The sequence below is a fragment of the Bradysia coprophila genome, unplaced genomic scaffold, assembly GCF_014529535.1.
Source record: "Bradysia coprophila strain Holo2 unplaced genomic scaffold, BU_Bcop_v1 contig_538, whole genome shotgun sequence".
NCBI lineage: Eukaryota > Metazoa > Arthropoda > Insecta > Diptera > Sciaridae > Bradysia > Bradysia coprophila.
Genome location: NW_023503785.1, coordinates 710,485 through 737,121, shown reverse-complemented (window position 1 = coordinate 737,121; position 26,637 = coordinate 710,485). Strand labels below are relative to the sequence as shown.

Genomic DNA, 26,637 nt, shown 5'->3' with positions numbered 1-26,637 from the left:
TACCAAAAATAGTGACACTGATGTCTGACTGTATCAGACATATAAATCAACTCTCGGTAATAAATAACTCATTTCAGAATGGATTTTCCAATTATGTTCTGAGCACAGAGAAAATTATTACTTAACATTCGACGTATACCTGTGAGCATAACACAGGTATATGATATAAAAGTCGATCTACAAGTTAATTGAATTTTATTTTGTTGTTGTTGTGTGATATCTTTGATATCGACGAATGATCAAGATATGGCTTGTCATAGAAATAAAATGTTTAATCGAAGCAATGAGAAAAAGTGTAATTGTTCGACAAAAGGAAAACTATCAATCAATCTGGTCGATCGCATCGAATATCAATAATATTAATTCGCTTAGTGGAGGACGGTCGTCATTCGTCGAATCGTTAAACAAATTCTTTAAAACGATCTTCAAATTGATGGGTGTTTGATGTTTTGTTTTTTGTTTTTCTCTGACTTCGTCTTAATTTTATGCGATATGTGATGAAGGTAAAGAATTTTATTTGATTAAGACACGTAATTAACATTCTTCAATTAAATATTGAAGTTTTTGTTGATGGCTCCAGTCTTGTCTGTTGAAAGTTTTAATTTCAAAATGACTGCATGTGTGTAGTCATGTTTTCTTCTTCTTCTTCTTCTTTTTCAGCCTGTTTCTGTCCACTGCTGGACGTAGGCCTCCCCAATTCTTTTCCATTCCGAACGATTAGTTGCCACTTGTTGCCAATTTTCGCCTGCAATTCTCTTTATACCATTACTCCATCTCTCTGGTGGTCTACCTCTAGGTCGTGTTTTAGGTGGTCTCCAGTTCATGATCTTTTTGGTCCAACGTTCGTCCGTCCTTCTTGCAATATATCCCGCCCAGCTCCACTTTAAAGATGCTATTCTTTCCATGACATCAACGACTTTTGTTTGTTGTCGAATCCATTGATTTGTCATTCTATCTCTGAGCGTAATTCCAAGCATACTTCGTTCCATAGCTCTTTGTGCCACTCTTAATTTATTTTCGGAAGCTTTTGTTAACGTTAACGTTTCCGCTCCATATGTGAGCACAGGAAGGACACACGTATCGAACACTTTACGTTTCAGACTATTGTTCATTTTGCTTTTGAAAATTAGCCTGAGTTTTCCGAACGCTGCCCATGCAAGACCAATTCTACGTTTTATTTCTGCAGTTTGGTTGTCTAGACCCAACTTCAATTTGTGACCAAGGTACACATAACTGTCGACTCGTTCAATGACAGTATCACCGATTTTAATGTCTCTGTCGTCGTCAATGTTTGTCATGATTTTCGTTTTTGACAAATTCATCTTGAGGCCGACTTTGTTTGACTCCTCATTCAGCTGTTGCAACATAATTTGCGCCTGATCTAGATCAGCTGCCATCAGGGAGATGTCATCTGCGAAACGGAGATTACTCAGGTACTCTCCATTTATGTTGATACCCATTTCACTCCAGTCTAATTTCTTAAAAACACTCTCCAGAATCGATGTGAATAACTTAGGTGATATGGTGTCACCCTGTCGTACACCTCTACCAATTCTGAATTTTTCAGTGCTTTTATGAAGTTTTATACACGACGTAGCGTTTTTATAGACGTATCTTGTGTTGGAGTATCTTGAGTCTACTCTGCACTCGTCTAATGAGTCCAATATCGACCATGTTTCCACTGAATCAAAAGCTTTTTCAAAGTCTATGAATATCAAGACCACAGCAATCTTGTATTCATTGCATTTCTCAATTAGCGTTCTCATCACATGTAAGTGGTCGTTTGTGCTGAATCCTGATCTAAATGCAGCTTGTTCAACAGGTTGGTAGAAGTCGAGCTTCTTGGTGTTCCTCTTCGTAACTATTTTCATGAACAACTTGTAGAGTGTTGATAAGAGACTTATGGGTCGATAGTTTTCCAACTTTGTTATGTCTCCTTTTTTATGCAACAATGTTATCACTGCATTTTCCCATGCTTCTGGTACTTCTTCCCATTGAAGACATTGATTAAACAAAGTCGTTATTGCACCCAATAATGAGTCGCCACCTAGTTTAATGGCTTCCACTGGAACACCATCTTCACCGGGAGACTTTTTGTTCTTCATTTCGGCTACTGCAGCCTGTACTTCATGAATAGTTATGTCAGGCATATCTTCCGATCCTACATTTCTTATTATTGGTCTATCTTCGTTGGTATTCGTCGGATCTGGTCGAACTGATGAGAATAAATCTTCGTAAAATTCCTTTCCGATATTTTATATCGCATTTCGATCCGTTTGAATTGTTCCTGTTTTGTCTCGTAATTTGAAGATTTCTTTCTTTGCGTTCGTCATTTTTGACCGTAGGACCTTCATGTTACAATTAGCTTCAATTGTGTTTTGAGCCAGTTGGACATTATTGATAATTTTTGTCAAGTCCTGGTATTCTACCGAATCTCTTTTTCCGTCTTTTATTAAGTGTACTCGGCTTGCGATCAGATCAAGAGTTTCTCTACTGATTTTCGACTCTTTCATTTGGACGGATTTGCATTTTGATTCCATGAAACCCATTATCGTTTCTACTATTTTGCTGTTCAATTCGTCCAATGTTTCGTATTGGTTGTTTACATCGTCTAACTCAGCAGTCATTTTTGCTGCAAATTCTTCATTTTGCGCGTAAAGTCTTGTTTTATAAACTATAAAAGAAGTCTTCAATGCCATTGTATTAAGATTTAGACCGACAGTCAGTACGAACATCAATTCCTTGTTTAAAGTCCACATTATTGTTCTATTCGAAAAAAATAATTTTTTTTTCCTACCGAAGGTAAGCCTATTGTACATACTTCTTCTTCTTCTTCTTTTTCAGCCTGTTTCTATCCACTGCTGGATGTAGGCCTCTCCAACTTCTTTCCATTTCGTACGATCCATTGCCATTTGGCGACGACGACGACGACGAACGATTGCCATTTGCTGCTAGTTTGTACCTGTAATATTCTTAATTCCGTTTGTCCATGCCCAGCTCCATTTCAGAGATGCTATTCTTTCCATGACATCAACGACCCTGGTTTGTTGTCGAATCCATTGATTCGTCATTCTGTCTCTGAGTGTTATTCCGAGCATACTCCGTTCCATGGCTCTTTGTGTCACTCTCAATTTATCTTCGGATGCTTTTGTTAAAGTTAACGTTTCCGCTCCATAAGTGAGCACTGGAAGGACACAAGTGTCGAAAACTTTGCGTTTAAGACTATTATTCATTTTGCTTTTGAAAATTAGTCTGAGTTTCCCGAACGCTGCCCATGCAAGACCAATCCTACGTCTTATTTCTGCAGTTTGGTTGTCCAGACCTAACTTCAGTTTATGTCCTAGATATACATAGCTGTCGACTCGTTGAATACATACACAAAGTATATAAATACTCAAGGTAATGCAGACTCTCAGCACATCGAAGAGATTTAGGATCCCTACTTTCGGGTGAACCCATTTTTGTTATGTTGCCTTCATCATATTTTCTTGTGGCTAATGTTGTTGCACCTGCTAAGTTTGTATGGAAAAGGATTCACCTCACCACTAGCTTGACGCAAACGAATTCAATTTGTGTGGAACGTGACAAAACTAAATTCAACTGAAAGTAGAAATGCGTAGTAAAGCACGGCCTTCTAAGGCTGTAAACTTTGAGGAGGTCACGCAGATACAGATACGCGGGTGACACACCACAGTTGAAGATAAAATGGCGGATTTTATACATAAATTCACTACCTGTGACGATTCTCGTAGCCGTGACAATGTGGTGAATTTTTTTTAATATGTAAAATCTTCAGAAGTGGTGTGTTCCCGCGTATCTAATAACATGGCTATTTGCATGACCCCCCAAAGTTTACAGCCTTGGAAGTCCGTCCTTAACTGCGTATTTACATTACCTTCACTCTTAATTTGTGACAGTGCGAAAAGAGCTGAAAAGAAATTTTTCGGTAGCTTTACATTGCAAATCAATCAGTGTTTGTATACTTTGAGCACGGATTCCTACTTGTTTCGTTATGTTGCAAGGTCATTTCGAAATGTCAAATTTCATCCACAGAATTCGTTGACTTAACCTAATCTTTCACGTTGACGAAAATTTTAACGAAGAAATTTGTTGGCTTTAGGTTATGTTCAACCCTATGGATGAAATCGTAGTCGTTTGTGTTGTCAAAGTTCTGGTTTACAGTTATTTGTAACAGATCTATTCGATTCCATACAAACGCAGCAGTCAGGTGCAACAATGTTAGTCATAAGGAAATAAGATGATGACAACATGACAAAAATGAATTCATCTGTCAAAAATGAAGTCGTGATACGAAATTTCGCGTTTCTCGTTCAATTGTTTTTCGTTCTGGGCTGACACACCTGTACATTTACAATGTATAATGACCGTCCATAAATCCCAGGTGTCAATGGGGAGGTGAACCCGATGAACCGAGGAAAGTTAGACATGCGTGTTATGGACGTTCACAAAAGAGGCCCAACATGAGGCCTAATTGTAATCTATGTAATCACTTACTATACTAGAACGAATAAACGTAACTAGATAACTATGGACGGTCCCACATGAACTGATGCGCCTCACCTTCCGTTAGTGTTATGCAACTTCTAAACGGCTGCTAGGCATATTTCGCTATTTTGTTAATATAGCACGAAGACTTTAACCGACACATTAGGTGGTGAAATGATCGTGTCCAAATGCTTCTTCCTGTTAACTCTGCAAACAGCACTAATGTAGATCGCAATTATATATAAATTTATCAATCGCGACAACCGGACACACAATGAACTTAACATTTTTGAACATCAGTTCGCCAATGTAGCTTATCTTTTGACAATGTCGCACCGAGTATTGCAATTTTTGTTATTTTCAATTAATTTGCTTTGTTTTACTGCTGCAAAGGTAATCGGACTCCATCGTTGCTTACTTCAGTCTGTTCCTTTTTGGAACAATTTCGAGAACTTGTGACATTTCTTCCATATATTTTATGTCGAAAAGTCTATGAAATCGTCTTACTCACAACCTTTACGAACCACAATGGCTTACCCCAATTGTTTAAAATTCAATGAAAGAAAATCCGGATACCGGAACCTCTATTCTTGTCCTGCCTGTAATGTACAATTTATCCTGTTCCAGGAATTTTATGACATTTCTCCAAAACGAGTGATATGCAAAAGACTTGACTCGAAACTGGTCTATAACTTCACCTGCACGACGAAACTCATTAACCACACGATGAGTATGAGTAACATGGAACTCACCCTTCAACCGGATGTTGTGCTAACCAACTTCTACGTAATTATAAAATAGGCTGAGGGGTAGTGGGGTAGATTTCATAAATTTTTTTAAAAGGGGAAATAAGCTTCGAAGTAAAATCGTTTGTTTGTTTATTATGACCACGAAATTTTTACAGGTCGAAATTCAACTGTATCGTAAATTTGCAACTATTGTTCGTTCTTTTATGGTTAAATTTGAACAGAATTTCTGCGACTTTCTGGACCAAAAAAACTCATCAATTTTCTACCGATATCTACCACTCGCTGAAATGCGAAAACAAGGCAATTTTTACGATCCGTGTCCCATTTCGGTAGACATTATAAAGACTTTTTTGACAAATATCCTCACTGTTGCATGTTTTCGTCAACATTTAGGGGCACAGATACTCCAGGAATGCTACATTCTATTACGATTCACTTCCGGAAATCATTCCCAGTGGCAAGTGGTAGGCGTTGCAAGAGAAACGACGTGCAAAAATTTTGCTCCACGAAAATTTTAAGAAAATTTTAATATTTGAACGAATTTTGAGCTGAAAATATAATATATCGCCATCCATAAGTTGATCAAATTGCAAACAAACGATTTCAATTGAATATTTCGTGCTGATCGTTCACATAGACTTACTTTCGCTTGTCATAAGACGTTATGGGACAAGCTTCTGGTGGTATGTCTGAAAACACGGACAAATATTGCTTATGTTTGGTGGATATGAATGACCGCAACATGGAAATGGAAAAATGGATTCTTTGCAAGGGATGTAAAATTTTATTTCATCAAATATGCAATTTTATTTCAGATGAGGAGTATGACAGAATAATCAGTGAGAAAAGTGATTGGTATTGTTCAAATTTAAAGTGTCAGGGATTGGCGAACTTAGTAGCGAGTAATGAGGAAGGTTTAGTTAGACGAGGCCCTAAAAGGAAATGTAGAAACGAGAACGTTACACTTCCTTCGGGCCTTTTATTTGGAAGTAGTATAGATGATAGGGTTTCATGTGAGATATGTGGTTTTTTAGCGAAAAATAGTCGTGGATTAAAAATCCATATGAGGATACATGAGCGTGCTAGTGTTGATAGCAATGTATCTTCGAAAGATGAAGATGAAGTGCTTCATCCTTCTGTTGAGGTTAATGTTTCAGATGTTTTAGGTGAATTTGGTTTGTTGCTCAATCAGTGTAGGTTGTCAGTGCCGTTGACTCGTGTTATACAGAAATCGGTTAGGACTGTAGTTTGTCAGGAGCTCACGCGGGTTATTAGGGATCTAGTTAGAAAGAACGACCTTGATTCTTGGATGAAGCTTATGGCTTTTCCATATATCGTTCTTAGTAGTAAGTCTAAAGGAAGTGATGGCATAAATGTTATCAGGAAGAATTTAGTTGCTTTTGTAGAGTCTACTGATGTTAACCAGGCTCTGTCTAAGGTTTTAGAAACTAAGGGAGTGCCTTTTAGCTTTAAGGCTGTGGATAAGGAGAGTTCTGTCATTAAGACGGCGACTAGAAAAGTGAGTGAGGGAGATGTTAAGGGTGCTTTGAGAGTTTTGTGCTCAAATGAGTCATTGGCTCCGCAGACTGTTGAGACTGCTGCTAAGCTTCAGACTAAACACCCAGTAGATGAAGGGGGTACTTTCGAAGAGGTGAAATTAGACTTCGAGATATCACCGACTGAGGTAGGAGATGTAGTTAAGGCTATTAGGAGCTTCCCTTTAAGTTCGTCAGGAGGGATAGGGGGTTTAAGACCGAGACACTTGAAAGATTTGACATCTTTCACTTGTGGTGATTCAGCTAATGAATTGCTTAAAGCTGTGTCTTCCTTGATAGATATTATTAGATCAGGTCTAGTACAAAAGGATGTTTTGAAGGTTTTCTTTGGTGCATCGTTAACTGCTCTTAATAAAGGAGAGAACGATGTAAGACCAATTGCTGTAGGTTTAGTTTGGAGACGTGTTGCAGGGAAGATTTCAAATTATAAGATTAGGGAACAGTTGGTGAGGAAACTGAAACCTTTTCAGTTTGGATTCGGAATTAAAGGGGGAGCTGAAGCTTTAGTTCACGCTATGCGTGAATTTTGTAAGACTAGGCATGATAAGCCGATGGCTCTTGTTAAGTTTGACTTTGAGAATGCATTTAATATGCTTTTTAGGAAGTTTATGTTAGGAGAGGTAAAAGATGTTTGCCCAGAGTTGTTTCCCTTGCTACAGCAAGCATATCGACTTGTTTCAAATCTGTATTTCGCCGATAATCCTTTGTTGTCTCAAAGAGGCTATCAGCAGGGAGACCCATTAGGTCCTACAGGTTTCTGTATAGGTATAATGCGAATGACGCATTCCCTTTTGTCGCGATTTAATGGCTGGTATTTGGACGATGGTACTATAGGTGATGAATTATCAACTGTTTTAGTTGATATTCAGAAAGTATTATCGTTTTATGACGTTTCAGGACTACGCCTGAATACGAAGAAATGTGAGGTTTTCTTTATAAATGCGACCCCTGATGAAGAAGCGCATATGTACGCTGAAATATCAGCTTTGTTACCAGGTATTAAGAAGGTTGATGAATCTTCTTTAGAGTTGTTAGGTACGCCAATCTTTGAGACAGGTTTAAAGAGGATGTTTTCTTCTAAGACCGAATCAGTTAAGTTGATGTGTGACCGACTTAAACTGATGGATGTCCATCCTGCTTTGTGTGTTTTCAGGAAGTCGTTGAGTGGTTGTAGATTTAATTACTTGATGCGTACTTCTAGAGCCTACTTGTTACCCGATCATCTTAGATCTGTTGATGAGATGTTTCGGTCGACATTGGAGGCTATTACGAATGTGAGATTAGAAGGTTTGTCATGGGATCAGGCATCTCTTCCTTTGTCTTATGGTGGTATAGGTATTAGGAGAGTTGAGGATTTGGCAATACCGGCCTATTTATCATCTGTTTATTCATCGTCAGAATTGTGTGATGTCATACTCCAAAAGTTTAACTTAAAAATAATTAATGATCAGATTTTACAATTAATCGATGAAATTCCACGCAATTTTGTTCCAGAAACCGATACGCTTAAAAAAGAACAAAGGAATTGGGATCTTCCGAAGATCAAACATCAATTCGATGAGTTGTTTGAAAATGGTGATCTTAGGACTCGTGCACGATTACTTGCGTCATCAACTAAAGAATCTTCATAGTGGCTGCAAGTGATCCCATCGAGTCAATTGGGATTGTTATTGGATAACAACTCTGCCAGAATTGCTGTTGGACTTAGAGTAGGTTCAAAATTATGTGAGGAACACAAATGTATTTGCGGTAAAATGGTAGAAAGAGATGGTTTACATGGTCTATCTTGCGCTAAATGCGCAGAAGGAAAATTTGCTAGACATGATACTATGAATAACATCTTCGCTCATGCTTTCTCTAGTGCAGGTGTCCCAAATATTATACAGCCCCCAGGTGTGTCAAGAGATGATGGTAAAAGACCAGACGGCATGACGTTGATACCGTGGAGTCATGGTAAATCACTCTTGTGGGATGTGACTGTGAGGGATACTATGGCTGCTTCTTATATTAATGATTCTTCAAAGAAAGCTCGCACAATAGCAGACAAAGCTGAGAGACATAAGCATAACCATTATATTTCTCTAAAACAAAATTATTTACTAACACCACTCGCTTTCGAGACGCTAGGTTGTATGGGCCCAGAAACAAAGAAATTCATAGACAAATTGGGTTCTTTAATGAAAAAAGCAACTGGTGAAGCTAAATCGAAAGATTATCTTTTACAAAGATTATCAATCGCGATACAACGTGGAAATGCCGCTTGCATTTTGGGAACATTAGGGAAGAAGAAAATTGATGATTTTTATTTATTGTAATTTTTTTTTTTATATGAAAAGATCGATTTTTTACTGGCTGCGCCACTATTGTGAGCAGTCTTTTTTGTCGCATCAATATAAATAAATAAAATATGCTATTCCCAGTGGCGAATTTCGTTTAGACCTGAAAAGTTTCACGATAATCGATGGCAAAAAACGACATTTCATTATAAGCCAATACTATACCACGGTTGAAACTAAAACGGCCTTGCAATGGTAGCGAATGGTTTTGACGAAAATTGGTTGGAAAATTATTGCAAATAAATATTAAAAAAATGGATTAAAGGCGAATCTTGTTATTTAACTAAGCATTAGAGGTGCACGCACGCAAACTCTTCGATTCATAGATAAGATAGATATCTGCCGTGTCAAACTAAAGCGCAGCATCGCAATTGTGTCTTTACTTTTAGAAGAGCTTTAATTCGTGTGTTATCTACCGTGTTAAGCCAAAGCGTCGTCAATGTTTGTGTGCTTTGGAGAGCTTCTTTTAGATTCCATTGGAGATATGAACTATTTCAGTGGAACACAAAAGAAGCTTAAAGTTATCGAAAACTTTATAAAAGCAAAGACACAAATGTGATACGGTGTTTTGAGGTAACATGGCAGCAATAACCTCTGCCGTGTTAAGCCGAAACTACGGTTTGCATTTATGTCTTTGCTTTCAAAGAGCTTTGAAACTACTTTTGTATTAAACTGAAATATTCCACTCTTCCAATTGGAATCCAAATGAAGCTTGGAAAGCTCTCCAAAGCCTCCAAACAATGCGATACGGTGTTTTGGCTTAACACGGCAACTCTAACTGAAACATTTAAATGTTCTTCATGGAACATAATTTGTTCGTCTCAAACTCTGAATCGTTAATGTGGGAATATGTTAATGTGGCACAAGAGAATTCTATAAACAAAATCGTTTTAAAATATAGGTATCGTACGTGATGGTTCATCTGTTTGTAGTTGTTGCTGCTTTTTTTTATATATTATTATTAACAAATTGACCGTCGATCGTTGACATGGGAGAATGGGTTCTTTTTCTTACCGTCTTCGTTCTGTTGCTTCGTTGTCCGCATTTGTTTCGGGTGCACCACAGGAACTAATCGATTGGGTTGGTTTTCGTATCGATGCGGTGAGATATTTAGTGTTTATTATGATTTAAATGATCACGATTCTCATCACCTATCCGTAATGGTGATTGTTTGATAAATGATGATGAATTTCCAGAGTGATTGACCTGTGTCAATTTTGTAGATTCTTCGAATGAAAAATCATTTCTTTGTACAACAGAATATGGGCTCTGAGAGAAATGAATATAATAATTACGCTGCGCCGTAAGCATTTCGTTAATAACGTTTCATATTTCTTCTTTCAGAGATATTCAACAAAATGCTCCGTCGAACAATGTCCATGGGCTTTATTTCAACGCTGCTGTTAACAGTTAGTATAGCAGCCACAGCCAATGCTCGTGTAGCTTTCGAAAAACTGACCGACTACGACTTCTCCGGCACCACATACTACAGTGTGAAAAATCTGTCGCTGTACGAATGTCAAGGATGGTGTCGTGAGGAACAGGACTGTCAGGCAGCCGCGTTCAGTTTCGTCGTAAATCCATTGACACCGGCCCAGGAAACATTGTGTCAGCTACAAAATGATTCGAGCGCTCATAATCCGAGCGCTGTGGCGCAACGGTCGGCCAGCATGTACTACATGGTCAAATTACAGTTGCGCAGCGAAAATGTTTGCGTCCGACCGTGGTCTTTTGAACGCGTTCCGAATAAAATGATCCGCGGACTGGACAATGCGCTGATCTATACGAGTACGAAAGAAGCTTGCTTGTCGGCATGTCTGAATGAGGTTTGTGTAACATCGACATACGCTTAATATACCGTCTAACGTCTTCTTCCACTAGAAACGCTTCGTATGCCGATCCGTGGAATACGATTACAACAACATGAAGTGTGTGCTGAGCGATTCAGATCGTCGGACGACCGGTCAATTCGTTCAATTAGTCGATGCCCAAGGAACGGATTACTTTGAGAACTTGTGTCTGAAACCAGCGCAAGGCTGCAAAAACACGAGAGTCTTCCCCAATCCCCGAATCGGAGTGTCGGATGAAAAAGTCGCCCAATATGTCGGTCTTCACTATTACACCGACAAGGAGTTGCAAGTGACTTCGGAACCAGCCTGCCGTTTGGCGTGTGAAATCGAATCGGAGTTCCTGTGTCGGTCATTCCTGTATTTAGGGCAACCGCAAGGATCCCAATACAATTGCCGTTTGTATCATTTGGATCACAAATCGTTGCCGGATGGCCCATCAACATACTTGAACGCTGAACGACCATTGATCGATCACGGTGAACCGACTGGAAAGTACTACGAAAATGTTTGCGAGAGTAAGTCGACATGGATGGACCTCAGACGCTAGTCGCACAAATTCCGAAAACCAAAAATTTTCTTTTCCAGAATCAGCCCCATCATCGGTAGCATCAACCGATCCTCCTTTGCTTGACCTCACCGAAGACCCATCAATCAACAATTTAACACGATCCGAAGCCAATTGCGACAAAACCGGTACATGCTATGATGGTGAGTAGTCTCTGTTCGGAACGTGCGGTTCAGTTTCTCAAATTGTATTGTTGCTATCAGTGGCCGTTCGCTGTAAGGACACCCGCATTGCCGTTCAAGTTCGCACCAATAAGCCATTCAACGGACGTATTTATGCTCTCGGACGATCCGAGACGTGCAACATTGACGTCATCAATTCGGACGAATTCCGACTCGATTTGACAATGGGCGGCCAGGATTGTAATACACAGAGTGTGGTAGGATGTGTTTCTGTTGTCGATGATCGTTGACCAACGTTTTAACTGTACATTTGATTTAGACCGGAGTCTACTCCAACACGGTGGTTCTACAACATCACAGCGTTGTCATGACAAAGGCCGACAAAATCTACAAAGTCAAGTGTACGTACGACATGAGCTCGAAGAATATCACATTCGGAATGATGCCGATTCGGTATGTCGTCGCGAATACATTTTGATGTATCGCATTCTCGATGAACGCTTTTCTTTCCACAGCGATCCCGAAATGATTCACATCAATTCGTCGCCGGAGGCTCCACCACCGCGTATCCGTATCTTAGATGCACGAAATCGTGAAGTTGAAACGGTTCGAATCGGTGATCGGCTAACGTTCCGCATTGAAATTCCCGAAGACAGTAAGTGTTGCGATGATGGACGTGCAGCCATATGATAATGAAAAATGATGAAAATCTTGTGTTAACAGCTCCTTATGGCATTTTTGCCCGATCGTGTGTGGCCATGGCCAAAGACTCAAAGAGCACATTCCAAATTATCGACGATGACGGTTGTCCAGTCGATCCAACGATATTCCCAGCATTCACACCCGATGGCAATGCATTACAGTCTGTGTACGAAGCTTTCCGATTTACCGAAAGTTATGGTGTGATATTCCAGTGCAACGTTAAATACTGTCTTGGACCCTGCGAGCCGGTAAGTCGAATTTTAAAGAAGAAAAACGAAAACCGAAAGTTGGGTTCTCACTAATGTTTGATTTTCTTTCCATCAAAACAGGCTGTCTGTGAATGGGGACGCGATTCAGTAGAGTCATGGGGTAGAAGACGTCGTTCGGTGGCAAGGTAGAGAGTGACGGCTTTTTTTTGCTTTCGAACGCTCACCAATTTGCTTTCAATTCATTTCAGCAACGAAACACAGGAAGACGAGGAGCAAATGAACATTTCACAGGAGATTCTAGTCCTTGATTTTGGCGATGAAAAGAATGATTTCTTAAAGGCGGCTGAATCAGATTTCGGTAAATTTTTTACTTTTTTTTCCATCCCAAATCAGTTGGATTCAATGCCCTGATCAGGTTGAATTGCTGAGTCTCTGAAACTGATCTGGTCACGTCAGGTTCAAGTAATCGAATTTTTTTAGATTAAAAGTTTCGAAATCACCTGAAGCCAATACGGTCAGAACTGATAAGATTCAGAGGCCTCAGGTTCACTTAGATTGGATCCGACCTTGACGTCGGAGGTGCTGGAAAACAGGAAAAGACTTTTAAACATTCAAATTGTGATAGCAACAACTTTTGAATCGTTAACTACCTACAAAAATGTGGTTGCTGTTCCACGAACCCAATTTTCAAAGACAATAGATTATTCTCATTGGTCTAGTCAATATCTATCATTTGACATATCAATGTTGAGAAGGATCTTCTAAAGTTATCCGATGAAAACTATGAAGAAAACAAGCGAAAAAACACAAAAGAGGCAGTTTTGCTGACTCCGAGCCTGTTAGAAATTCACGACACGAATATTTTGAGAACATGTTTCAGTGAATTTTTGGCCGCTGTAAGCGGAGACATTAGGAAGGTTTGGCGAAATTGGTACTCTTCTTAGTGGTGGTTCACTGCCAGGACTCTTAGTTGCTTTGCCTCACTTGCCAGCTTTCCCCTTCGGATGGTTTATGGTCTGAAAGTTTACTCACTGACGTGGCTAGGATCTATATGAGTAAAATGATCCAGACTCTTCATACAGGTTAAGCTTTCAGACTATAGAGTGGACAAGGTCGACGGACGGATTGGTGGTGTTATGCCGCTGAGAGATGCTAGTTTTTCCCATCTTTTATTTTGATTCCTCGCAGAGACAACATACACTCGCTCAGTGGAGTCTGGACACTCTGTCATTTCACTTTTTGCACCGAAGGCCCTCGTTTAAAATGTGGCTCGTCCGTCAGTCTAATTTGGATGTAAGGGCTTCTGGGCTAAATAGTGGAAAAGTTTGGCGGTTGGCCTTTTGGCGCCACGCCGCTGAGTGACGCTTCTGTCTGGCTCGGCTTTCATATTGGCCCACTGCAGAGAAGGCTTACGTTCGAACGGGCTGGTCTTATGAAATATGAGACTGGACCGGGTCAGTATCGAGCGGAATGTAAATCACAGGCTTTGTCATTGTGCACGACAAGGACTGCGATTTCGGGCAACAATGTTGCCTTATTCGCTATCATTAGTGTAAGGCCTAAGGGGTGAGACGCAGCTGTCCTCCCAGTGGCTTTCTGGCAATTACAGTATAATGAAGCGAGGTTGACGCAAGTACCTCTTTGCTTTCTGCCCTAAAGATTAGCTGATAATTTTGGTAACTAATCATAGGGATCAGTTTGCTCGCCTGGAGTGGTTCGTGTACAGCGTAAGGCAATAGGTTGAGAAGGAGATGAGGTCCTAAAGGGGGCTTCAAGATTTTAATGATGACAGGGTAGCACAAAGGGTCCCATGATCTGTGTGCATTAATCAGAAATGATCAACCTAACTGATGGAATCTAGAAATATAGTCAAAACATTTAAATATTTTTTGATTAATCTCGTCAATGCCTTTCATATTTGACATATCAACTATCATTTTTGAGGGACAACTTCCGGAGATGCACGTGAAAAACACCGCAATACATGCTGTTTTGCTTGCTTTGTCGTTAATAGATACTGATCAACCAACCCGCATTTTCTAAATTTTAAATACTCGTCAATACCTTTCAATTGACATATCACATCCAGAGATGTGCTGGAAAAACTACAGAAAAAGCGACAAAGCAAAACAAAATTACTGTTGCTCGAACTTGACTGCAAAGTTCTGTCCGTGTTTTGGAGCACTTCCCGTTGAGTTTCGATAATTTTTTTACGTCCGAAAGTTAGATAAGCACCCAAAACAGAGATAAACAACGTAAAACTTATAAATAAAATTTATGATGGGTCTCAAAACAGTCGGCATATTTGCCTGTTTTCCGTCGGAAAACAGAGGGAAACAGGAAATACACCGACTGTTTTGAGACCCATCATAAATTTTTAGCCCCGTACGAAGTACTGGGGGCTTATAAGATTAATATGCCGTTTGTAACACGTCGAATTGGAAGCAGGCAGTAAAGGCAAAGCAGTTGGTTATGTTCATAGATGACGAATCCGCAATAAAAAAAATGTCCGTCCGTCCGTGACCACTCTAGCTTGAGTAAATCACAACCTTTTTTCAAAATTCTTTTTTTCCCGATTGGTATCGACAAAAGTAAGGTCAAGTTCGAAAATGGGCATGGTAGGGTCGGTCGGCCCATCCAGAGCTAGGGCCGTATAGGTGTTTTTCAGTCTTTCGACGATATCTACCGAAATACGCACGCAAAAGCTGCTATATATATATCAAATGAAAGGTATTGACGAGTAGAACAAAGTTGCTGAACATTGGTTTTGGGTAAGATGCAACGTGGGCTTGTTGGGAGGGCTCAAAGGTCGTTACTCGGCCCTAAGTGTTTTTTGCACATAAATCGAGTAAATCTCATCCGATTTTGCTAGTTTTAGTTTTTTATGGAAGGTAATTGAATACCGAAAAGAACTTGACGAAAAAAGTTTCAAATTTGAGCCCTTGGACTAAGGCCGCTACTCGGCCCTAAGTGTTTTTTGCACATAAATCGAGTAAATCTCATCCGATTTTGCTAGTTTTTGTTTCATTTGAGAGATAATTGAATGACGAATAGAATGATGGCGAAAAAAGTTTCAAATTTGGGCCCTTGGACTAGGGCCGCTACTCGGCCCTAAGTGTTTTTTGCACATAAATCGAGTAAATCTCATCCGATTTTGCTAGATTAAGTTTTTTATGGAAGGTAATTGAATACCGAAAAGAACGTGGCGAAAAAAGTTTCAAATCTGGGCCCTTGGACTAAGGCCACTACTCGGCCCTAAGTGTTTTTTGCACATAAATCGAGTAAATCTCATCCGATTTTGCTAGATTTAGTTTTTTATGGAAGGGAATTGAATGCCGAATAGAATGATGGCAAAAAAAGTTTCAAATTTGGACCCTTACACTAAGGCCGCTACTCGGCCCTAAGTGCTCTTTGCACATAAATAGAGTAAATCTCAACCGATTTTGCTAGTTTTTGTTTCATTTGAGAGGTAATTGAATACCCAATGGAAAGTTGGCAAAAAATTTTGGGTTTCTAAAATAATGTCGTAAATTGTTGGTTTTATTTGAAAGGTACTTCGTACGGGCTTTCGTAATTGCGCTAAGCGCAATTTTAAAAATGAACAGTTTCAGTAAATTTGACAATGCCCAACTTGACTTGCATTTTGGTAACAGACGCATTAGAGGGTTGTAGACGTATTAGGGTTCCGGGCTTATTAGGGCTACGGACGTATTATGGTTGCGGACGAAATAGGATTACGGGTTGTACGGGGCTAGGTCGCAGCAAACGCTCCGACTGTTCTGATGCCTTGTATTTATAAGTTTTACGTTGTTTATCTCTGTTTTGGGTGCTTATCTAACTTTCGGACGTAAAAAAATTATCGAAACTCAACGGGAAGTGCTCCAAAACACGGACAGAACTTTGGAGTCAAGTTCGAGGAACAGTAATTTTGTTTTGCTTTGTAGCTTTTTCTATAGTTTTTCCAGCATATCTCTGGATATTGTCGCTCAAAAATCGTGTGTGATATGTCAACTAAAAGGTATTGACGTGAATATCTAATTTTTAAGAAAATCGAATTTGTGCAACAGCAGCTATTGGCCTCATTGTTTTGACCAGCTTTTCACGTATATCTCTGAAAATATCTGGAAATAAAAGGTATTGAATATTAGGCTCGGAGTCAGTCTGTTTTGTGTGTTTTCGCTTGTTTCCTTCAGTTTTCATCGGATAACTTCAGAAGAACCTGTTTGACATTGATGAGCTATTTGTCAAATGATAGATATTGACTGGACCAACTAGACCATTCAGAATAATCTATTGTCTTTGTAAATTGGAATCGTGGATTAGTAGCCAGGAATCAAGAAAGCAGCGGATTTTTTGTGCATTTTCCTTACGTAAATCTTCAGATCTAGTAATAATTGTTGTAAATAGTTAACGATGTAAAAGTTGTTGTTGTCACAATTTGAGTGTTTCAAAGTCTTTGAAGGGTGTACTTTTCCTGTTTTCCCGCACCTCCCTGAATACAGATTCAAGCCATGTCAAATATTTCCTGATTTGAGCATCTGGGGCTGAAAGGACGACAACATTTCTGACGATTTTTCATTTCTCATTTAACAGACAAAACAGTTACAATAATTGAGCCATGTCCCACAAAAACATCCGTCCTTGCCCTGGCCGTCACATGCGCCTTGATGATATTGGTGTACATTTCGACGATGTTCTGTTATTGTATGAAAAAATGGATGCATCCGCATAAGTCGATGGCATAAATGCCGGGAGGACTAACGATATACGTTTAACAGCGAAATGAAATGACGACCAGAAGAAAAAGACTTAAAAAAAAAGACAAAAGTTTTGAACGAGAGATTAGAAATTGCGTCCTTATTAGAATCGCTCTCGCCGAAGCACAAACAGGATGACTACAAACAAACAAACAAAAAATCGATATTTTGCACTAAAAAAAATTGGAAAAATTTTAGTAAGATTTAAATGTTAGAATTTATCAATTCGCATAGAATGTAGGACAATTTTTAAGTTAAATTTTTATTTATTTAAACGACAAACATTTTTATGGAAACAAAAAATAATTCTTAAAATACGTAACAACACTCACATAATATACACACGCAAACAGAACACGGTCATGGTAAATATCATGATGACGCTTCATGAATCCACTTTCTATTGAGTTTTTGATTGGTAAATTTGGAAAGGGAAATTATTTTTCCCGTGTGCGTTTTCTTATGTGACAAAAAGTCCCTCTTTGCCTGAGGTAACTGAGTTTTGTTGCTTCGAATGATAGACTGCATCCAGAGCGGTGGAAAAAAAAAACTTTCGACTGCGAAGGATCACAGTTTTTTTGATGACCATTTATGATATTGTGGCCCAATTTCAGTGCCTTCTTTTCCATATGGGACGCCTACAGACATTTAACGTCTGAGTCTAAAAATCAGGCGCCCGAGTCCATAAAACAAAAATTGCCCTTGGCGCCAAGAAGCTGCAGACGGCACTGTCTCATATATCTTCCTGGGACTCGGAATAGATTGTTCTGGACTGAACTGATCTCCAATAAGTGGATCCGAAAATGTTTGAACTGAAACTGATCCGAATAAACTTTTTTCAGATCTGAACTGATCTGTTTATCTGAAATTTTTTATTGGAATGTTGGTTCAGATTTCAGATCAATGTGAAACTGATCTGATCCTTTCGGATTACACTAAATCAAATTTTCAGAGAAAACCTTGTGCGGGATATCGTACCCGATCCAGAGATCCCACTTCCCGTCTTGAATTGATGCCGTGACGAAGCGACACGGCGTCTTTACTTCGACAAAAAAAAAATGGTTTTCTTAGTCGACTGTTTCGCATAGACCAATCAAATCACTTTCCTCTTGCAAAGCGAACGGAATTACTTAAGGAAACGCGTGTAATACCAATTGCCAACTCACATAGAGACAGGCTTCCAGTGTTTTAATTTTTTTTTGTTTTAATTTATTATTATCATCATCAATAACACAAATTGTCTCATTTAACGAGAACTCATTCATCTTTTACTCCACATAAAATTACCTAATCTAATCAACCCACTCACCGTCTTACCATTTAAGTTAAATTATTAATTTTGCAAAGTCTCGTGCAATTTTTATTACTTTGTCGGCCGAACTAAGCGTAAGCTGTTGGTCTGCATTTTAGAAAAACATTGTAGGCCAACAGGTAAAATAAATGTCGAATGCAATGCGTAACTGTGTCGCCGTCGGTATATTTATATTAGCGGAGTGACGGTGGCTGTGGGATGCAGCAGTTGCGTAAAGTGATCTACCAGAATGAAATGAAAAGAGTGATAAATTTATAAGGGGATGTCGTGGCCGATATACCGATGTAAAGATCTTCCGTTTCTTTTCTGTTATTGCTTGTAATATCAGAAGGGAAAGGAGGTCATTTTGGCCGCTTACTTCGGAGCTACACTTGGTACTGGCACGAATTTTGCGAACGACCTTTTCTTATAGCCTCTTAGTCATTTGAAGGATTAAGAAAAAAAAAACATTTCAAAGTTTGAGCTTAACTGCCGTTTTTTGCACCAATTTATTTATTTTACTTTTAAACGAATAATAATTGTCGAGATAAAACGAATTTTTAAACGGATAAAATCATTGTAAATAGAAATTTTGTAGTTTTTTAAGCTATAATTTATTAAAAAGGAAATAATGAAAAATATTGATTGTGTTGGGCGTTTTATTTTGTAAATCTTGCGGCAGATAGCATCAAAACGTAGGAAGACAGTTTCAGCACTCCCTCCGACGTTATAAGCTAACTATACATTCAGCAGTGAAATTAAATTTTGACAGAGTGATCGACGAGTGATGAAAAGTTCAATATTTCGATACTAGCCGTAAGCTTGTCCTGTCGGCAAGTCGATCTTCTGTCACTTTACACAACCGATATTTTCATGGAAAATATTTGCGACACAAGTGGCGGATGATTTGGTTTTCTTCCGTTCAAATTCTTTTAGTACATTTTTTAACCATTTTCCTAACAACATGTTCCTCAACATCTTCTTCTTCTTCTTTGTCAGCCTGTTTCTATCCACTGCTGGATGTAGGCCTCTCCGTTTGTCCATCTCTCTGGTGGTCTACCTATAGCTCGTCTTTTATATGGTCGCCAGTTCATGATCTTTTTGGTCCAACGTTCGTCTGTCCTTCTTGCAATATGTCCCGCCCAGCTCCATTTCAGAGATGCTATTCTTTCCATGACATCAACGACCCTGGTCTGTTGTCGAATCCATTGATTCGTCATTCTGTCTCTGAGTGTTATTCCAAGCATACTCCGTTCCATGGCTCTTTGTGTCACTCTCAATTTATCTTCGGATGCTTTCGTTAAAGTTAACGTTTCCGCTCCATAGGTGAGCACTGGAAGGACACAAGTGTCGAAAACTTTGCGTTTCAGACTATTATTCATTTTGCTTTTGAAAATTAGTCTGAGTTTTCCGAACGCTGCCCATGCAAGACCAATCCTACGTCTTATTTCTGCAGTCTGGTTGTCCAGACCTAACTTCAGTTTATGTCCTAGATATACATAGCTGTCGACTCGTTCAATGACAGTGTCACCAATTTTGATTTCTCTATCGTCCCCGATGTTGGTCATGACTTTTGTTTTCGATAAGTTCATCTTGAGGCCAACTTTGCTTGCCTCTTCATCCATTTATCTTTATTCTCATTTTACTCCAGTTTAACTTCTTAAAAATACTCTGCAGAATCACCGTGAATAATTTCGGTGAAATGGTGTCACCCTGCCTTACACCTCGGCCGATTCTGAATTTCTCCGTGCTCTTATGAAGTTTTACACATGAAGTAGCATTTTTGTACACATATCGAATTGTGTTGGAGTACCTTGAGTCTACTCTACATTCGTCTAATGCGTCCAATATCGACCATGTTTCCACTGAATCGAAAGCTTTTTCGAAGTCTATGAATAGCAAGACTATGTCGATGTTGTATTCACGACACTTCTCAATAAGCGTTCTCATCACCTGCAAATGGTCGTTTGTGCTGAAACCAGATCTGAAAGCAGCTTGTTCAACAGGTTGGTAGAAGTCGAACTTGTTAGTGTTCCTCTTCGTAATGATTTTCATAAACAAATTGTAGAGTGTTGACAATAGGCTTATGGGCCGGTAATTTTCCAGCTTTGTTATGTCTCCTTTTTTTTGCAGCAATGTAATTACCGCATTTTCCCAGGCTTCTGGTACTTCTTCCCATTGGAGACATTGATTAAACAAAGCCGTGATTGCCTTTAATAAGGAGTCTCCACCCAGTTTAATGGCTTCCACTGGAACACCATCTTCTCCGGGAGACTTTTTGTTTTTCATCTCGGCTCCGATCCCACGTTTCTTATTATTGGTCTATCTTCGGTTTCTTCCGTTGGACTCTGTCTTGCTGAAGAAAACAAATTATCATAAAATTCTGTTGCAATGTTTAATATCGCATTTCGATCCGTTTGGATCGTTCCTGTTTTGTCTCGTAATTTGAAGATTTCTTTTTTGACTCAACATCTGCCACTTATGAATCAAATTTCTTTTTGTAAAATCTTTCACAAATTTTTTTGGGTCAATTTTTTGTTGATAAAACTATTGCTAACGGCGCACAATGCGTCACCCTCAGCGATATCAGTTATTTTGTAAGTAAGATAAAGGACTTTCGTCACATTTTTGACTGATATCACCACTTTTGTAAGTATGTCACTTCGACAACATCAAAAAACTTTATGGAAATGAAAAAATCTAGAGAAATCAGTCTGAATCTTAAAATCTAAAAACCAATCTTGCAACGCCTCACTTATATCGAAAATAACCAAAATCCATCAAAAAATCCGATGGAAGTTAGGAAGTGCCAGAGGAATCATCTGTCATTTCAAAATTGAGGAACCAGCCTTGGAACACCTCATTTATATCGAAAACAAGCCAAATCCATCGAAAAATCCGATGGATTTTAATGGACATTAACCGATCACTCACTTTCTTAAGTGAGCATTTTCTGCGACTGAGCCCCGTACGACCCGTAAACCTATTTCGTACGTGACCCTAGTGCGTCCGTAACAGCTATAACCCTAATGCGTTCGTTACCATATTGCTTCCGTAACCCTTCCGTACCCTGGCTCGCTCGGTATGTATTTTTAATGTAGATGGTAGCACGGGGTTTCGGTGGGGTTTGAAAATAAGTTTCCCACATTGCAATGTCAAACATATGCCCAAAGTCTTTGATTTGTGCCAGGTAAAGTACTTTTTCACCAAGCAATCAGAGTAACCTGTCAATTGAAATATCTTGAAATTGTCAATAACGTGTGACAATGTGAAAAAAAGAAAAATCAAAACCATCAAAACCAGAAACCGGTGGCGATCTACTTGTTAACGGACAATACATAAACCAATTCCTTAATCTATTGCATACTTGAAATTATTGCCCACCTAGCGCAAGTGCGGCATGTGTAATTTTAATGAAAGTATTCATCTTAAAAATTGCATATTGCGCAACTAAGGAAGCCCGTATGAAGTACCTCTCAAACAAACAAAAATTACGGCATAATGTCCATAATGGAATGCCCACTTTTACTAAAATCCAATATGGCCGCCGTCATCCATTTTCTTAGGAGACCGGAACTTAATACCTTTCAAACAAAAAAAATCATGAAATTCGGTCAAAGTTTACTCGGAATATTAACAAAAAAACACCACCTTCACAGGACGGCCGAGTAGCTGGATATAGGCTTACTCCAAGGGACCGGGTGGACCGAATTTCCTAAATATTTTTCCCTGATTTGTACAGTCAATACTTATCTAATAAAGCAAAAACAGTTGAAATCTGTTCGATATGGCCGACCTAATGGAAAAACTGCTCGGCGTCCTGTACCTGGTTCACATCAAGGGCTCCACATGTTACAAACGTCTTTGCGTTCCTATAAGCCCCCAGTACTTCGTACGGGGCTAAAAAGATTCTCATTTTTTTATGTTTGCACAAACGTTCATTGGGTTAGTTTTACAAGATGAAAAAATCGTCGATGTTATTCCCATTACGTCAATAAAGTATTATAATTCGGAATCCGTTGATTGTTTAAACATACACTCACCTCAATAAAGCTAGCAGGAAATTCATGTTTTTGGTTGTTTGTCTTAAAATTTAATAGTTCCACTTCTCCGAACGTGTTCCATTCTACGCGCAAAAGTCCATGTTCAAATTTAACAATTCCCACTCTGCGCACCAGTTGTATCACTCTACGCGCGCCCGTGTAAGCAGTAAATACGAGTTTAGATTGTTAAGTATAGTTTCCACTTAAAAAGAGCACTCCGTTTAGCGTCCGTTTACATGACAGTTGTAAAACAGAACAAAGGAACTGTCACGTAAACAAGGTAAAAAAAAATTGAAATAAATTCAATTTCCACTCCGTTTGCGTGACAGTTCTTTTGTTCTATTTTACAACTGTCATGTAGACGGAGGCTAAACGGAGTGCTCTTTTTAAGTGGAAACTATACTTTAAGTGTACTCAACAAAAAGTACTCCGTGAGAGAGCCGTGAGAGATTTTGTCAGTCACTTAAGGAGTGCACAAAATTCACTCAGTTTTTTAACGTTGCAGATTGGCAACGGACCATTTAAGTATAATATGGCATCTAGTTTCATTCAACAAAACAGTTTTTTACTTGCCACCCGAAGATTTCAAGAACACTTAAATGAGAAACTCGAATTCGCATCCTTTTGCAACCACTCGAACTTCGCACTTCGAAGAGTTCTTGTAAACTCCAAACAGCACAAAGTTGTCACACTAAAGGACACGACAAAAAACAAAAAACACTCGAGGAGACAACAAGGTACAAATCTTAAGTCAAGGTCAAAAACGAAGAAATTCGAAATTTCTTTTTTCAAAAATTAACGTCAAAATTACACGATTGTCCAAGTCACGTCATTCCTAAAGTACCTAAAGACACCGTTTCGTCCCGCTGATTTCAAAACTAACTTACATAAAATTCCCGTGAAATCTATGTGGAAACAGCACATTGAAGGACTCGTCAGGGACGACAATATGTCGATAGTTCTGAAATCATATGCGTTCTACGGTTTGGAAAAATTCTAAATGAAACCTTTTGGAATTTAACTGAGTTCAATGGAGGGAACTCTCTTTTTGACATTCTTTTTATAATGATTAGTTTCCTCTTACCAAAAAAGTACTTCAATTTTTTCTTTGTTTATTTGACAGTTTGCTCTCTCACGGAGTACTTTTTGTTGAGTGGAATGGAAACCTAAGTGTCCATTCTACTCAACAAAAAGTACTCCGTGAGAGAGCCGTGAGAGAGCGAGCTGTCAAATAAACAAAGGAAAAAACTCAATTTTGTCTATTACACGGAGTACTTTTTTCGTAAGAGGAAACTAACCATTAACACTCTTATAGAGTGAATCACGGCAGAGGAAAGTAACTCAGGCAAGAGCAGTCGATTTTGGCGAGTGACCTAAATTACTGAACAAATGCATGAAAAAAATACGTAAACAATTATAACGAGATTTAGGTCCCTCCTTTGAATGTATTTTCGTCATCTGCTCCTGCATGGTTTACTTTACTCTGTCGTAGTGAATCATACTATCATATGAAACGTATGGGACAGCGAGAAACAGAGAGGTACAGAGAAGTACTTTGAGGTGAGTGTGAACAAAATAATCAAATTTCATAAAAAACCGAGTCAATTAAAACTAAAATGTTGATTCAGGTGTACCATCTCAGTCCGATTTTGTTGATTAAATAAATATTTGGAATTGAAATTGACCATCGTCTGAATTTTGGTATAAATATTGCGTGTTTCAACAGAGAGTTTTAGTGACCGATCTTAGGTACAATATTGAATTTTTAAGAATGAAGCATAGACCGCCAAACCAGGCCAAAGACTGTCCCAAGCCAGTTTGAAAAAGAGTGGAGGGAATGAAGTTTAACGAGGACGTAGCAGTAGATAAGATAGGATTAGATAGATCAATCTTAAGGCTGAATGAATCGTGAGTTGGAAGCCGAAAGAATTGGGGTTAAGGGACCAACGTTGAGGCGAAACAACACGATCAGGAAGCCCAAGGATAGAACGATCCCAGAATTCTTATTAGCTACTAGGTTAAGCTTTTCAACGACGTCCTTTAAAAGACGTCAATAACCTTTTGCTCAGATAGGTTCAAAAGAATGGGCAAAGCTTTATGGAAAAGAATGTTCAAAAAGAGTAACACTACCCCGTCGGGCACTGTGCACTTTGATAGGCACTGTGGTCCCGGTACGTGCAGAAATGCGCGGGTCAGAGCTCGGGGATTACCGGGGGCGAGCAAAGTAAAGCTTTCATACTCACCAACCCGCAGTAGCAAGCGTGGTGTTTTAATGCTAAAAACCTTCAAACGAAGCCACAACGAATTATACATTGCCACATATAATGCCAGAACATTGTCGTCAAGACAAAAAATGCAAGAAATGGAAGAAGAGCTAGAAAAGATAAAATGGGATGTTGTGGGAGTGAGCGAAGTGAGAAAACCTGGAGAGGAATGCCTGAAATTACAATCAGGGCATACATTCTTCTACCGAGGAAGTGACAGTCAGATGCTGACGTCGTTGATGTCCATTGATTCGTCATTCTGTCTCTGAGTGTTATTCCAAGCATACTCCGTTCCATGGCTCTTTGTGTCACTCTCAATTTTTCTTCGGATGCTTTCGTTAAAGTTAACGTTTCCGCTCCATAAGTGAGCACTGGAAGGACACAAGTGTCGAAAACTTTGCGTTTCAGACTATTATTCATTTTGCTTTTGAAAATTAGTCTGAGTTTTCCGAACGCTGCCCATGCAAGACCAATCCTACGTCTTATTTCTGCAGTTTGGTTGTCCAGACCTAACTTCAGCTTATGTCCTAGATATACGTAGCTGTCGACTCGTTCAATGACAGTGTCACCAATTTTGATTTCTCTATCGTCCCCGATGTTGGTCATGACTTTTGTTTTCGATAAGTTCATCTTGAGGCCAACTTTGTTTGCCTCTTCTTTGGCAAACCAGGGTCGTTGATGTCATGGAAAGAATAGCATCTCTGAAATGGAGCTGGGCGGGACATATTGCAAGAAGGACAGACGAACGTTGGACCAAAAAGATCATGAACTGGCGACCATATAAAAGACGAGCTATAGGTAGACCACCAGAGAGATGGACAAACGGAATTAAGAATATTGCAGGTACAAACTGGCAGCAAATGGCAATGGATCGTACGAAATGGAAAGAAGTTGGAGAGGCCTACATCCAGCAGTGGATAGAAACAGGCTGAAAAAGAAGAAGAAGAAGAAGAAGCATAGACTGTTAGTTTTGTTCATTGCTGTGACCAAAGTATATAAACACTGAAGGTAATGCAGACCCTCAACGGATCAGAGAAATTACGGATCCAAACTTTCAGGTGAATTCATTTTCGTATGTTGTCTAACTTAGACTTGTGCAACATTACGGCCCCTAAATACTTCCAATTCACCACTAAATACAACTTGACGCAAACGAATTTTATATGTGTGCAACATAACGCCGCTAAATCGTTCCAGATTCACCACTAGATGCAACTTGACGCAAACGAATTGAATACGTGTGTAACATGACGGAGCTAAAATTCACCTGAAAGTTTGGATCCGTGTGTAACTGCGGATTTGCATTACCTTCAGTGTTTATATACTTTGGCTGTGACCTTCCAGGTAATGTCACGTTGATTTTATACAACCGACAGATCAGTTACTGATTTATATTCAATACGCTAAGAGTTTTTTCGCGCAAGACACATCATCGTTTGGTCCATCATGTACAACTCCCAGATTCTGTCTATCCACGTGGCTGTGTAGGTATGGTACAGAGCCAACATATGACTGGAGAGGATGTCCTCGCTGCCCCAAATGTTCAACAAATTTGCTATGTAAACCTTTGACATGCCCACAAATATTTTGCGAAAATCCTAAACCAACCGTGTTAGAGAACGGATGTCCAGGATGTTCAGATTGTAGTGGAGATGATTCATCGTGTGAGCCGCTAGTGTGTCCAGCC

General features: G+C 39.2%; 2 protein-coding genes and 2 long non-coding RNA genes across 4 annotated transcripts in view; 3 read left to right on the top strand and 1 right to left on the bottom strand.

Moving 5' to 3' along the window:
- Positions 1-17,891, top strand: part of LOC119083014 — a 64,375-nt gene extending 46,484 nt beyond the window's left edge. The window contains exons 2-11 of the mRNA XM_037192651.1: positions 10,492-10,973; positions 11,029-11,512; positions 11,583-11,705; positions 11,766-11,941; positions 12,004-12,137; positions 12,200-12,339; positions 12,408-12,634; positions 12,716-12,780; positions 12,844-12,953; positions 17,189-17,891. Coding sequence (XP_037048546.1) covers positions 10,506-10,973; positions 11,029-11,512; positions 11,583-11,705; positions 11,766-11,941; positions 12,004-12,137; positions 12,200-12,339; positions 12,408-12,634; positions 12,716-12,780; positions 12,844-12,953; positions 17,189-17,340 — 2,079 coding nt within the window. The 5' untranslated portion in view covers positions 10,492-10,505 and the 3' untranslated portion in view covers positions 17,341-17,891. The remainder of the gene's footprint in view (positions 1-10,491; positions 10,974-11,028; positions 11,513-11,582; positions 11,706-11,765; positions 11,942-12,003; positions 12,138-12,199; positions 12,340-12,407; positions 12,635-12,715; positions 12,781-12,843; positions 12,954-17,188) is intronic.
- LOC119083056 lies at positions 4,699-5,723 on the top strand. The gene is made up of 4 exons (XM_037192676.1): positions 4,699-4,899; positions 5,134-5,292; positions 5,411-5,584; positions 5,649-5,723. Exons 1-4 carry the CDS (start codon positions 4,834-4,836, stop codon positions 5,721-5,723), a joined length of 474 nt encoding a protein of 157 aa, XP_037048571.1. The 5' UTR covers positions 4,699-4,833.
- Positions 17,892-18,597: 706 nt separating the features above from the next.
- On the bottom strand, positions 18,598-18,812 carry LOC119083030. Its single transcript, XR_005088775.1, has 2 exons — positions 18,769-18,812; positions 18,598-18,718 (listed from the first exon to the last, which is right to left on the bottom strand). It is a non-coding gene; the product is annotated as an uncharacterized LOC119083030 (long non-coding RNA).
- Positions 18,813-19,564: 752 nt separating this feature from the next.
- The window catches only part of LOC119083031, a 23,422-nt gene continuing 16,349 nt past the window's right edge, over positions 19,565-26,637 (top strand). Inside the window, exons 1-2 of the long non-coding RNA XR_005088776.1 lie at positions 19,565-19,578; positions 26,041-26,044. This is a non-coding gene — a long non-coding RNA (uncharacterized LOC119083031). The remainder of the gene's footprint in view (positions 19,579-26,040; positions 26,045-26,637) is intronic.